At 36.7% G+C, this 11,913-nt stretch overlaps 1 protein-coding gene across 2 annotated transcripts in view; it reads left to right on the top strand.

The window, feature by feature from the left end:
• Positions 1 to 11,913, top strand: part of LOC107718808 (beta-catenin-interacting protein 1) — a 24,884-nt gene that overhangs the window by 4,249 nt on the left and 8,722 nt on the right. The window contains exons 2-3 of one of the 2 annotated variants that reach the window (XM_016526032.1): positions 3,424 to 3,538; positions 5,202 to 5,292. In XM_016526032.1, the coding sequence (XP_016381518.1) occupies positions 3,443 to 3,538; positions 5,202 to 5,292 (187 nt within the window). In that variant the 5' untranslated portion in view covers positions 3,424 to 3,442. Of the gene's footprint in view, positions 1 to 3,420; positions 3,539 to 5,201; positions 5,293 to 11,913 lie in introns of both variants that reach the window. The other variant, XM_016526031.1, reaches the window with a different exon arrangement.

Here is an 11,913-nt window from a genome sequence, read left to right as displayed (position 1 = left end):
CCAGATTATGCACCCCCTCGTTGAAGTCGCTACCTGATTGCCTAATCCCAACCCCACACCTAATCCTAACCCCTCCCCCACACCTACTCCGAAACCTACCAATACTAGGGAGTGCATAATCTGGCAGGGTGCAAATTTCGGCACTACACCGGCTTTCTGACAAGATGCGCGTTAAATATCGCATGCGATTTATCGTGCAGCCCTAATCTTCTTAGACTCTGTTCATAAAGAATCTCAGTCACTGTGCCACATTATCATGTAGTGGCAGTGATAGTCTATTTTTAGTCTCTCCACACCCTAAACTCATTGTGAATACAGAATACATCTGTTTGGCTCACATTCGGCTATGAAACTGGCAGTCTGCCTGTAGTGGGCACTTGAACCGCGCTGGGCTTCGAGAGTTGACGGGACAGGGCAGGGCCAGCTACTTGTGAACTTGGAAGTGAAACTGTTTTTTCTTCAGTCTTCGCATTCTCCTGAGGGATTCTGACTCTTTGAATCCAAGAAAGACGGTTCTCCTCCTTTATGGCAGGGGGCCAGGTGCGGCTCATGGACTGCTCAACCTCTGAGTCCCGAAGGGAGATCATCAGCTGCCTTTGAGCTACAAGCTTAGGCATGATTTCTAACACGTTCAAACAATTGAGGAATCTTTCTCAGCAAGCTGTTTGTGAGGATTCAAATGACTTGATGAGTCTATAAATAGAACTGCTATCTGGATTGTGGATCTCCTTCCAGAGCTTCTGCACCTTCCCTACATGGATAGTGGCAGGAGTCACTGATAAACTGATCTTTTGCAGTATCGTTGCTTTGGCTCAATGTTATGACCTTGCAGCAGGGAGATAACATCCAGTCAGTGATCAAACCAAGACTAAAACACTTTGGCTTTACCTGCTTTTAAAACAGGAGCTCTATGTTGTAATTTGAATTAAGCTCCAATTAAACTGTGGGAAATCAAATTAGACTAACTTGAGCCTCAGTGCAGCCTGGGTCATGACTGAACCAGAGGATAGGTGTTCTATATTTAGCCCATTGCCACTTCTGTGAAATCAGGAAAAGTCAAAAATGACATCTGGTGGCAATAACACTGATTAGATTTAGTTTTTCCTTAGAATGTGGGGGAAAAAATTAGTTTTAGGTGACAAGCTGCTATATGTAGAACCATGCTACATAGAAACATGGTTAAACCGGGTTAAAAATCCTATAGGATTTAAAACAGAATAAATATAGTAATTTTACAGTAAATTCTCATATATCCCTGAAAGACATAAATAAATATAATTTTATTTAATTAGTTTATTTATTTTACGTATGTTACAGTTATATATAGTTCTTTTTAATATTTTAGGTTTATTAAAAATAAAAATGTTGTAAAATGCATTGTATTTTTTATTTTTTATTTTTATTTTTTTTGACATTTTGTTTTATACGTAGGGTAAATAATTTAGGTTTGGGAACTCCTGACTAAAGCATGTAAAATTCTAGTTTGTAGCTTCATTGTGAACACTTTATTTTTTAAAGCAACTGACAGAACATTATAGGTCCATAATATTGGTTATTTGCCATGAAATAATTATCGTTATAAATCCAGATTTCTGGTGTTGTGCATCCATAACCTCTTCTTTTCCAAGTTTGATTTTTCTAAATGTAAAAATGTATATTTTGAAGTCATCTTTTGTTGTGACATGGTTTGTTTTGTCCAACTGCAATAAAAAATATATTGTTTGTATCACTATGTATTGCCATTGTATGATTAAACTCAAAGGTGTATAGTTTATTTTACAATATGCAGTGAGCATTTCATTCACGATAGACACATCTTCAAACTATGAGAATGTACAAATGATTTTAATAATGATGCAGTCTATCATCCACATATTTTATAAAATCTGCAGACTTGCTCAAACAAAATACCTGCTACACATCTAAAGCCCTGAAAGATTATGGGGCATTTTTTTAGACATTCCTACCCACAGTCTTGGAAGGATGAAGTAGGTGTGTTGTTATGCACAGGCTTTTCTTGGGTGTTTGCGGCAGAGTTGAGCTGCAGTGAGTCTGCCTGCTATCTGGCCTGTCTTGTCTCCTGCAGGAAGGACAGTCATGATCAAAAGCGAGTGAGGGAGAGTGAGCCGTCTCCCCCCCTGAAGGTGTGCCTGGTGTCACCGAGCTGACGCTCCGGTCCCTCTTGTGTGTCTTTCATCTGCGAGCACTCCTCATCCCCCCACGGCTGCCAGCGAGATGCAGCAGAATAAAGTGCATGCTTTATTTAATATGAAGCTCTTTTGATGCCACGGCCCTTTGGTGACTGATGAGTCTGTGACTGTAGAGGAAATCTGGGTTAGTTATTTTGCCAGGGTCACACGTTTCTATACTGCTTTCTGTCTTAAACGCCTTCCCGGCTTACATTAAGTGCCTTCAAAAATTTAAGCTGTTAACACACCAGACTGGCCATGAGGAGGTACTGTCATTCTTAAAGTCAAGGCCAGACAAGTGTATCTGTCGTGAAATGAAGGGTTGAACCAGCTTTTCTATTAAATATAGGCTAACCCCACATCAAACAAGCTGTCAACATGTATTAGAGGCTCTTTGTGCAGATAAGAGGGTGTGAGACATCACAGGCTGGATGTCGCCAAAGGATTCACTCTGACACATTCACAAAACCCCCAGAATGTATTTGATGCCGTTCATTTTGCTTGATTGTCAGTGCTTTGTTCTGTGGGTGATGTACTTCCTCCTTTTTCTCCACATGACATTGGTGTGAGATGCATTATTGCATTGATTATGGATTAGATGGTATTACTGCAGTCTGTCTCTTTGTTTGTCGTGATGCTATTTTCTGGAAAATGACATTTGAGGCATCAGATAGTTTTGCAAATTGACTGTATTGTGGCTTCTGTGATTGTTCTTTTTTGCTCCTCAATGTCCTTAAAAATGTTTCACACTTTCACACTGAGTGTAAGTCTGAAAATAGGTCATTAGGAAGTGAGCAAGACGAGAGAAAGCTGGGAGCACGGTTAGATCTTCCATTAAATATGCATGAGGGGCATTTATGATGCTGTCAACCTGCTTCATGATCTGAAGTGTATTCAGACTTCACACACTGTCATTCTGCTTAATTAGAAGCTTTCTGCATTTGACAAAGGTTACGATGGGTTTCATTTTTTTTAAGCCAAATATGTTGCCTTATTTCATTCAGCTAGTTTGTAAGGGTTTTTCTTCTGTTTAACATTGTTCAGTTTATATAAATATAAAGGAAATGTTCACTGCAGTTAAATTTAGGTCTGATTCACATTTCCAGGCCCTCATGCAATATATATTTTTGTATAAAACCCAAGTAGGACTGTATTCAACTCACGAGTTCTTGAAATAAAATTTGGGATATGAATAATTGAATGCTCTCTTGCTCTGTGTGCGGTTGCTCAGCAGTGCGTCAGGAGCAGGGGGGATGAACCGAGAGGAAGCCCCTGGCAAGTCTCCTGAGGAGATGTACATCCAGCAGAAGGTGCGGGTGCTGCTCATGCTCAAGAAAATGGGATCAAATGTAAGTGTCAGACTAGTGAGAATAAGACATCTTCTGATGTGCTTTAACCCTTTAAACCCGGTACACACTCCCCCCCACGAAGAAATTCATAATGAAATTACTAAGCAACCACTGAATGGAATAACACAGAATATGTATCATTTTATGTATTATTTTGATCAACTCTTAACCAGTGCTGAGTAGTCCCTCTAAAATGGAGTGTACTGTGGGTCCCCCCCCCCAACTAAAAAATTACTAATCATATTTTTCAAACCACTGAAAGCTTAGAGTCTGACCTTTGCAATGCATGTAGCCACTTTGATTAACAAAATATATTTTTTGTACTATGTACTGTAATATGTCAGAAACATCATACAATTCAGATAGTCATGTGTAATATGTCATTTGAAATGTCTTACTGAGTAGAATAAAACAAGCATAATTGTTTGGGGCTTTGACTAAACTTGTGCAAGTTATTGTACGAGAAGTCACCCACGGACCCATATGAAAATAATATATGGATGCGGCATTTATGTCACTTTATTGCTTGCAACTTCATAAAGCATGCTGAGATTGTGGAAAAATACACATCATTATTTAGAGCAGATTCTCCTGATTAAAATGAGCATTTTAATCCATTTATATCTAAAGATTTTTCTCATGAATTTATAACACTCATAAAACTGCAGAGGCACATGTAGCTTAGCAAAAAAAATCAAAGGTAGCTTTCATGTGATGTTTTCGCTCGTAACTTGCCACAACATTATTTTCAGAAAATTCTCCAGATTAAAAGGAGCCCAAATTTACCATAATTCGTTGATTAGATACAAAGATATTCCTCATAGAGCTATAACACATATAACCAGACAGGCACAGCAAAAAAACTAAACAAAACAAAAATAACACCTGCACCTTTCACGTGGCGTTTTTGTTCGTAACTTCATGAAACATGCATAGATCTAGATCTAAAGATACTCCTCATCGAAACCATACCTGCCTTTTGACTCTCCTTGCTACGGTTTTGGAGTTATGAGTCTTTATTTTTGTGCATGTCACTCAGAAAACAGTTTTTAAAATGCCTTCAGGGTGTCAAGGGCTAAACAAAAATGCTTCTTTTGTTCCAAAATGCTGTAACTTTTGGATACTTTATTTTATCACCACAAAATTGGAATCGGATACAGCTAACATGTTGGGGAACATCACCAAAAAAAGAATAAAAATTTTCCCCTACCTTATTTCTTACCTGAGATATTGAATGTCAAATTTTTGAGTGTTCTCTGAGATATGCTCAGATTCATGAGCAGGACATTAATTTTTCTGTCCAGATTAAATTAGAAGTCATTGGCGAATATTAATTTCCCACAGCGGCACAACCTTGGTTACATTTTATTGAAAGATTGACTATGAAAACACTTTGTTTTCTTTAGAATAACCTGTGTTTTCTTTAATAATAATGCAAAATAAGACCAGGGATACTTAAGAAAGCAAATTGCTTACATTTTTATATTTTCTTTAAAATATAGAAACCAGTCGTTGTCATGAATTTGGTGACCGTTTCATTGTTCCTTGAAGCTGATCTAGCGTTTGACAGTTTAGTAGCGTTTTAGGTGATTCTTAACTGGACACTGGCAATGGATTTTCATTGCCAAATGTGAAGTTATTTTTTTTGTCCCCACACTTACAGCTGACACCAAACGAGGAAGCGTTTCTGCGGAATTATGCAGGCGTGGTGCACAGCCAGATGAGTCAGTTGCCACAGCACCCTATTGACCAGGGTAAGTCAACATTTACAGCCTGAACACCACAGGTCAAACCTCCACCCTTTACCATGAACACTCTTATTTACTGAGGTGCTGTAGTTCATATCACACTGGACATTGGAATATTAGAAGGATTATTGTCTTTCTTGATTGTTTAGTTTATAATTGGAAATGGTGTCATTAAAACTGTCATGCATGATTCCATAAGTTGACTCTAGATCATGTATAAATTGGATTTGAACTTGTGAGAAAGGTGAAATAGGGATTTTGTAAAAGCTACCATGTGTTAAACAACTGATATAGTTATGTACATGGCTGTTGCCAAGGCAAATTTTGATTAAATTATTAGCATATTTAAACAGTGTAAAAAAAAGTGTACATAAACAATGCTTAATATTTTAATTATATTTGTAGCGAGAGAGAAAATATTTATAATATGTATATACTTTAAACTCAATACTTTAAACAGTATTTCTTTATATTTTGGACAACATTGTGCTGTAGCTTGTTCCACAGGGAGGCGCTAGCACAACATAAATGTTTCAGGTAGGCAATTTAAATGCTACATACTGTATATTGTAGGATAATTTCCTCTGATTTTAACTGAGATGATCAGCTGATCTATAGGTCTAAAGTGAAATAACTTCACTTAGTTGCATCGTATACCATAGTAAGAATGAAACTGTAATGCTCAGTCATACTAGGATGCATTAACTGAGCACCTTGTCATAGAGAACACATGCTTTCTGAAATGTTTTTTTTTTTTTTTTTTTTCGTCGGGAAAATGAAATAACTTCACTTAGTTGCATCGTATACCATAGTAAGAATGAAACTGTAATGCTCTGTCTTACTAAGATGCATTAACTGTCAGATCGCATGCTCTGTGATGTGATTTTTTTTTTCGACGGGAAAAAACAAGTCTTAACGATGTGAATAACTAGGTGTATAGAAGAATGGAGCACACATTTTGTTTTCATTAAATATGCATATGAGCCTGGTTGTTAGGCAAGGATACCAATGCTGTGCTCTTTTTGGAAGGATCTTCAAAAATAATGTAGTAGCAGAAGAAAAATGGATGTAGATGTCAGTGTGTGTTGTGCTTCTGGGATTTTTCTAGCTCAAATTACTTCTTGTGCAGAGCTTTGTGTGTGTTTGCTCCAACATTAGGAAATATTCCATCGTTGATGAGCCAACATTTTGATGAGTGGTTTTTAAGATGTTGTGATGTTTCTAGAATAAGAAATGTAAATGGCAGCCCTTAGATGAAAGCAATCAGTAGACGCTTGTGGTCTCCTGCAGTATAATGAGGTTGAGATGAAAGGGAGAGCACACTTAATGAACAACACACGATGAAGTACAATAACCTTTGTTTAATGCACAGACAAGGAGGGCCATCAGGAATATGTTAGGGGACTATCACCGAGATTAGTCCGTTTCTTTTAGGAGAAACTGTGACATCTCATTCTCTGGCGTACGATCTGTGTGAACCCTTAAATAAAGCATGTGCTAAAAATGCTAGAGGTCTGCTGAGGTGAACTGGAATGTGTTTAGTAGTAGTCACTTATTTTAGTTCAAATTAAAGGGATAATGTAGGATCACGACACAGCTATCTGAGGATTTAGCTAATGTAATATTGGAGCAAATGGATGGCACTTCATATCTACACATGCTAATGCTTTCTCTCTCACATCAGGCAAAATAGTGCCACATCTCAGGGGACTATACCGCAGTTAGATGAATCATTTACGTATCAAGTTGTCTCAGAGGGCTGCCTGTGTTTGCGTCCAACACCTTGGAAAATGAGTCACCCGGTGACTAGTATATCTGCAGATATGGCTATATTTGTTTCTCATAATTCTTACAAAAAAGATACATGCTATATGGCTTTATATTTAAAGGTATGCATGATCTGTAGGCCTTTCAGATTTCTGGGGTAAATTAAAGGACTGTTGTCTGTACAGTTAACAAGAACCATCTAATGAAAAGAGTTCATTTGTGTTTGCCACATTTGTGAGTATAATAGACTCGAACTGAGGCTGAACATTAAAGGGGTCATAAAACGAAGCGTTTGAGAGAGGCGGGGCATAGAGGACCTACAATAATGTACAGTATTTGAAAAATAATGTGTTTTTTGAACATTAAAGCATGTCAACATATTCTGTTACACCAAATACACAAAATAATGATCTTTAAAAAAGCATCATATGACCCCTTTAAACTTTCACAATGGCTGTTGTTCTCTCATGGGAATAAACTTTTTTTTTTCCACTCTTTTTTGGGAAAGAACTGTTTTGGCATGATCTTGCTGTTGTGAATGTGATTTCAGTATTTTTCCCAAGCTGGATAGGTTTGATTGATTTCTGATATTTGAAGGTGGTTTACACATCATATATAACACAACACACTCTTTTGACTACTCAGAACACCTTAGCAACAGCCTGGCAACCATCCACAACACCCAAGCATTGCGACAGTGAGTTTTGCACATGCAACCACCACTCTGATTTTCTTCATAAGCGTACAAATATAGTATGTTTACTCCTTCAGAAGCTCCAAACCTGCCACTTTCCCTGTTTACTAGTCTACAGATTAAACACATTTGCATTCGGGACCATCTAATTGGCTAATTAGCATAGATGCATATTCTAAATTTTGTAATGCAATTTTAATCATATCTAAGGCCTTGAAGTTTAGAGGATAAAACTGGTGTCTGGGGGAGGACGGTGGGCATAGGAGAACTTTGTGAGTTTAGGCAGCTCAAAGCTTCACACCATGCCAAGCAAACTCATTAACAGGCCTAAAGAAATACATGCAGCTAAAATGAAATGATCGGGCAACTTTTTATTCATACAGTAATTAGGTGATATTTGTGGGGGGGAAAATAAATAATTCTATATAAAAGTGATTATAAAATAATAAATATAAAACCAATAACATAAAAAAATATACATTTAATAAAATTATTATTATTATTAATATCATTAGTCCATTTTTTTAATTATGCATAATATGATTTATTATTTGTTATTTCTTAAAGCATAAATAATTTGTAAAAAGAGAAATTATATAAATAACAGGGGTTTGTGATATTTCAATAAAAAGTCCAGTGCTTAATAAAATATATTTTTATTTTTTATTTATATTTTAAGGCTTATTAAAATCTAATAAGAAAAAAAATGAAATATTCAACATGCAAAGATGTTGTAAAATGCACTGTATTTTTAAAAATTTTGTTTTGTACGTGGGATAAATAATTTAGGTCACAGGTTTGGGAACCCCTATAATACTACTATTATTAATAATTTTTTTATTTTTTTTTTTTGGATCCAAAAGTGTGAGTGGCATGCCGGTCTCTGGCTGAAATCTGATCCTCATCATTGGATGAAAGCCGACAATGAGGCTGTGAGAGAGCATATCGCCCCTTTTGTGGAGGTCTTGGGGACTGAACAACAGAGCAAGTACAGAGCGGGGTGGACAAGGGCTTCGTGCTGGTGAGTGAATGAGGGAGAGGAACAGGCCTCATTAGAGGACCTTCAGTCAAACCGGATTGTTAATTACAGTCGGATCGTTTGGTCCTGTCTGTGTGACACAGCGTTTGAAAGGATGCTGCTCTTTTACGTCCCCCTTACAAGCTTTTATTGTCTTTGTTGTATAAGTGCTTGCTCTTTTAAAGAAGAGTTCAAAGCTATGCATTAGTTAGTTGTGTATTATCCATCTTTTAGACTGGCACGGCCGATTCAACAGTCTTTTGTCTTGTGTCTGCTGGTATAATCCTCAGACGGTATAATCCCAGACTGCACTCCATCAGTGGACCGATGTGACACAGAGAGAGCACTTAAGACCCTTCATCACTAAACCAATGACTCATTGCCCAAAACACAGAAAACACCAATTTCTCTTAGCATGTGCAAACTACAAGCTATTTTTTAACTTCTATAAATAGACCTCATGATGGCTTGAATAAATTACTTTTGCTACGTGGCTAAAATTAAAGAGCGTAAAAAACCCATATAATGCTTTACATGATTAAATTCCTCCCAGGCTCTGGTATTTTAAGCCTAGCCCAAATATGTCCAGTTTTTGTGTTCATTGTAACAACAATTGGTTTGTTTGCCATCTGTGAACAGCATGTTTTTAGGTGGTCCACTGGCACAGCATAATAATGCAGTAGATGTTATAAAACAGCCTTGTCACCGTCCAGCTGTTCACATCCTCATCCTCTTCTGCTGGAGCAGATTGTGACCCGTTTCTAATTGCAGTAGTAATGGTCTAAAAGTCTATTTCCCCCGATAAGCAAATTAATGAGCCACAGAGCCTGCTTTAAAGAAATTTCACTGGCATGTGGAAGGGGGAAAGTAACACTGAGGGTCTGATGTTTGCTATACTGTGCTTCTAGGCATTGATAAAGCTTTTGAAATGTTTTTGTATACATCTCCTGACTTGTGCCTGTCCACAACTTTATCCCGGAGATCTTTTGACAGTGCCTTGCCACCCACAGTTGATTGTTTGCTTCAGTTGCACTACCAAGGACTGAAACGCTCCAGGAAAGCTATTTTCATGCTCTTCTGTTTTTTTCTGACATGTTGGTGTTATATCTTTCACTTGGATGTTATAAGTTGCACTGAGTAAATACAGCTGGATAAAACAAAAACTGTCCGTCTTCATTTCAGGCTGCAAAGAAACAAAATGTGATTATTTTAAAGGGGGTGATTTTTTTTTCTATACCCACTGTGTACAATCTATTACTTATTTTTTTAAATATAAGTTATTAAAAGTGTATTTAATATTTAGACCATTATGAAAAAAATAAAAGAAATATCTGGGATCATGAGTCATATTTTGGCTGGATGGAGTCTTTGTCGATGTAAAAGTGTCTTGCGTGATGCATACAGAAGGGTGTGGGGGTGTATGTGTGGTTGTGTGTCAATCCCACACACTCATTACTCCTGATCCATCACTGCTGGCCATGTTTATACCACACTTCCTGAAATAACCCACTAATACCATATCTGCTATCTCAATCCCTCAGCCGTGATCTGCCTGCAATTATCTTTTTAAATGTGCCCCTAGAAGTGTGCCCCGTCTGGTCCATTATTACAGTATATTAAACAGGGAAAATTGTAAAAAAGAACCTCAAATCATACTGTGAGGGATTTTGATTTAAAGGTGCACTTTTTAATGTCAGTGTTGTAATGCCACTGTAGAAAAAAATTGTTATATATTTTTCTGTTTTGTTTTTAGTGTATTTTCAGTTTTTCTTTTTGTTTAATTTTTCCTTAGTAATTGTTATTTATTTAATTCATTTTTAGTTAAATTTAGTTTAGTTAGTTAAATTTATTGTTTAGTTTAACTTATTGGTACCACTTTACATGTGAAGTAATGTGAAATTAACATTTAATAATATTAACAGATACAACTTTTGATTTTATTAATGTATTAGTAAATATTGGAATAAAATAGGAAGTATGTTAAAGTAATGTTAAAACATTAACTAAGATTAATAAATGTTTCAGAAGTATTTTTCATTGTTAGTTCATGTTAAATAATGTCGTTAACTAATGTTAACAAATGGAACCTTATTGTAAATTGTTACCAAATAATTTTTAATTTTCTACCAAGGCAACCCACACCATGTAAAATAAAACAGCTTTTATTTATTATTATTATTATTATTATTATTATATTATTTTATATGACATTATCTAATTACTGTGTACAACTTTTTTTGTAAGGTAAAAAATGACTTATTGTGCCTTTATGGTATGTTCATGAAATTAGAGCGTATTTTACATGCAATCATTTAGTCTAATTAAGTAAGTATCAGAGAGCTCACATTCACAATTAAAACCGATGTCACTTCAGTATCGTAGACCAGAGGGTGTTTTGTAATATGATTATGCATTGCGATTAGTGTATTCATGGGTGACATTAGGGGGGGCAACAGTCATGGAATCCCTGATGTCGGCCCCGCTGCATCGCTTAGCCAAGCGCTAAATACCCTCAATGTGTTTTTGCAGCGTTGAGCAATGTAACCAATCACAGACATATCTGTTGATTTATTGAACGCAATAGCCAATCAGAAACGTTTTGTCATAATTCACTCACCGCTGAAAGCGCTGCCGTTTTTAAGTGCAGTTTTGCACGCTCGTGATCGAATCATCTCTTGACTAAGTGCAGACGCGATGTAAATAAGAGATTCATTGTGCAGTTTAGAGAGCTTCATTGATTATAACGGAACTTTGTAAGATCGCGATGAGCGAAGATGAGTGACGCTTTTTAGTGATAAAGGGCGCTTTGCGCACTTTCTAGGGTATAATCCATTCAGAATTTGTATGAAACTTTCGTTTTTCGGACACATAGGCTACATCCTACAAAGTTTCGGGAATGACATCCGCATATTTATGCTGGATTCACTCTAGGAATAGCAGTGATTTGCAATGGATGGAACATAAATTATGTTGATTTAATTCTGGAACCGGTCCTGGCCAAACCTCCACAGACAGCCTGCGTCCCGAGCGAGATCTAATTCACTGACCAAAAGCGAGTGTAAACTTTATTGAGATCGGGACATATCAACCAGTAATTTCATTTCATTTTCAGTAACGGACGGTAGAAAGTTCAGCAATGAATGGTGTG

This window comes from Sinocyclocheilus rhinocerous, unplaced genomic scaffold (genome assembly GCF_001515625.1).
Source record: "Sinocyclocheilus rhinocerous isolate Xijiao unplaced genomic scaffold, SAMN03320098_v1.1 scaffold2017, whole genome shotgun sequence".
NCBI lineage: Eukaryota > Metazoa > Chordata > Actinopteri > Cypriniformes > Cyprinidae > Sinocyclocheilus > Sinocyclocheilus rhinocerous.
The sequence above is the reverse complement of the archived record's forward strand: the minus strand, read 5'-3'. Positions and strand labels throughout refer to the sequence as shown.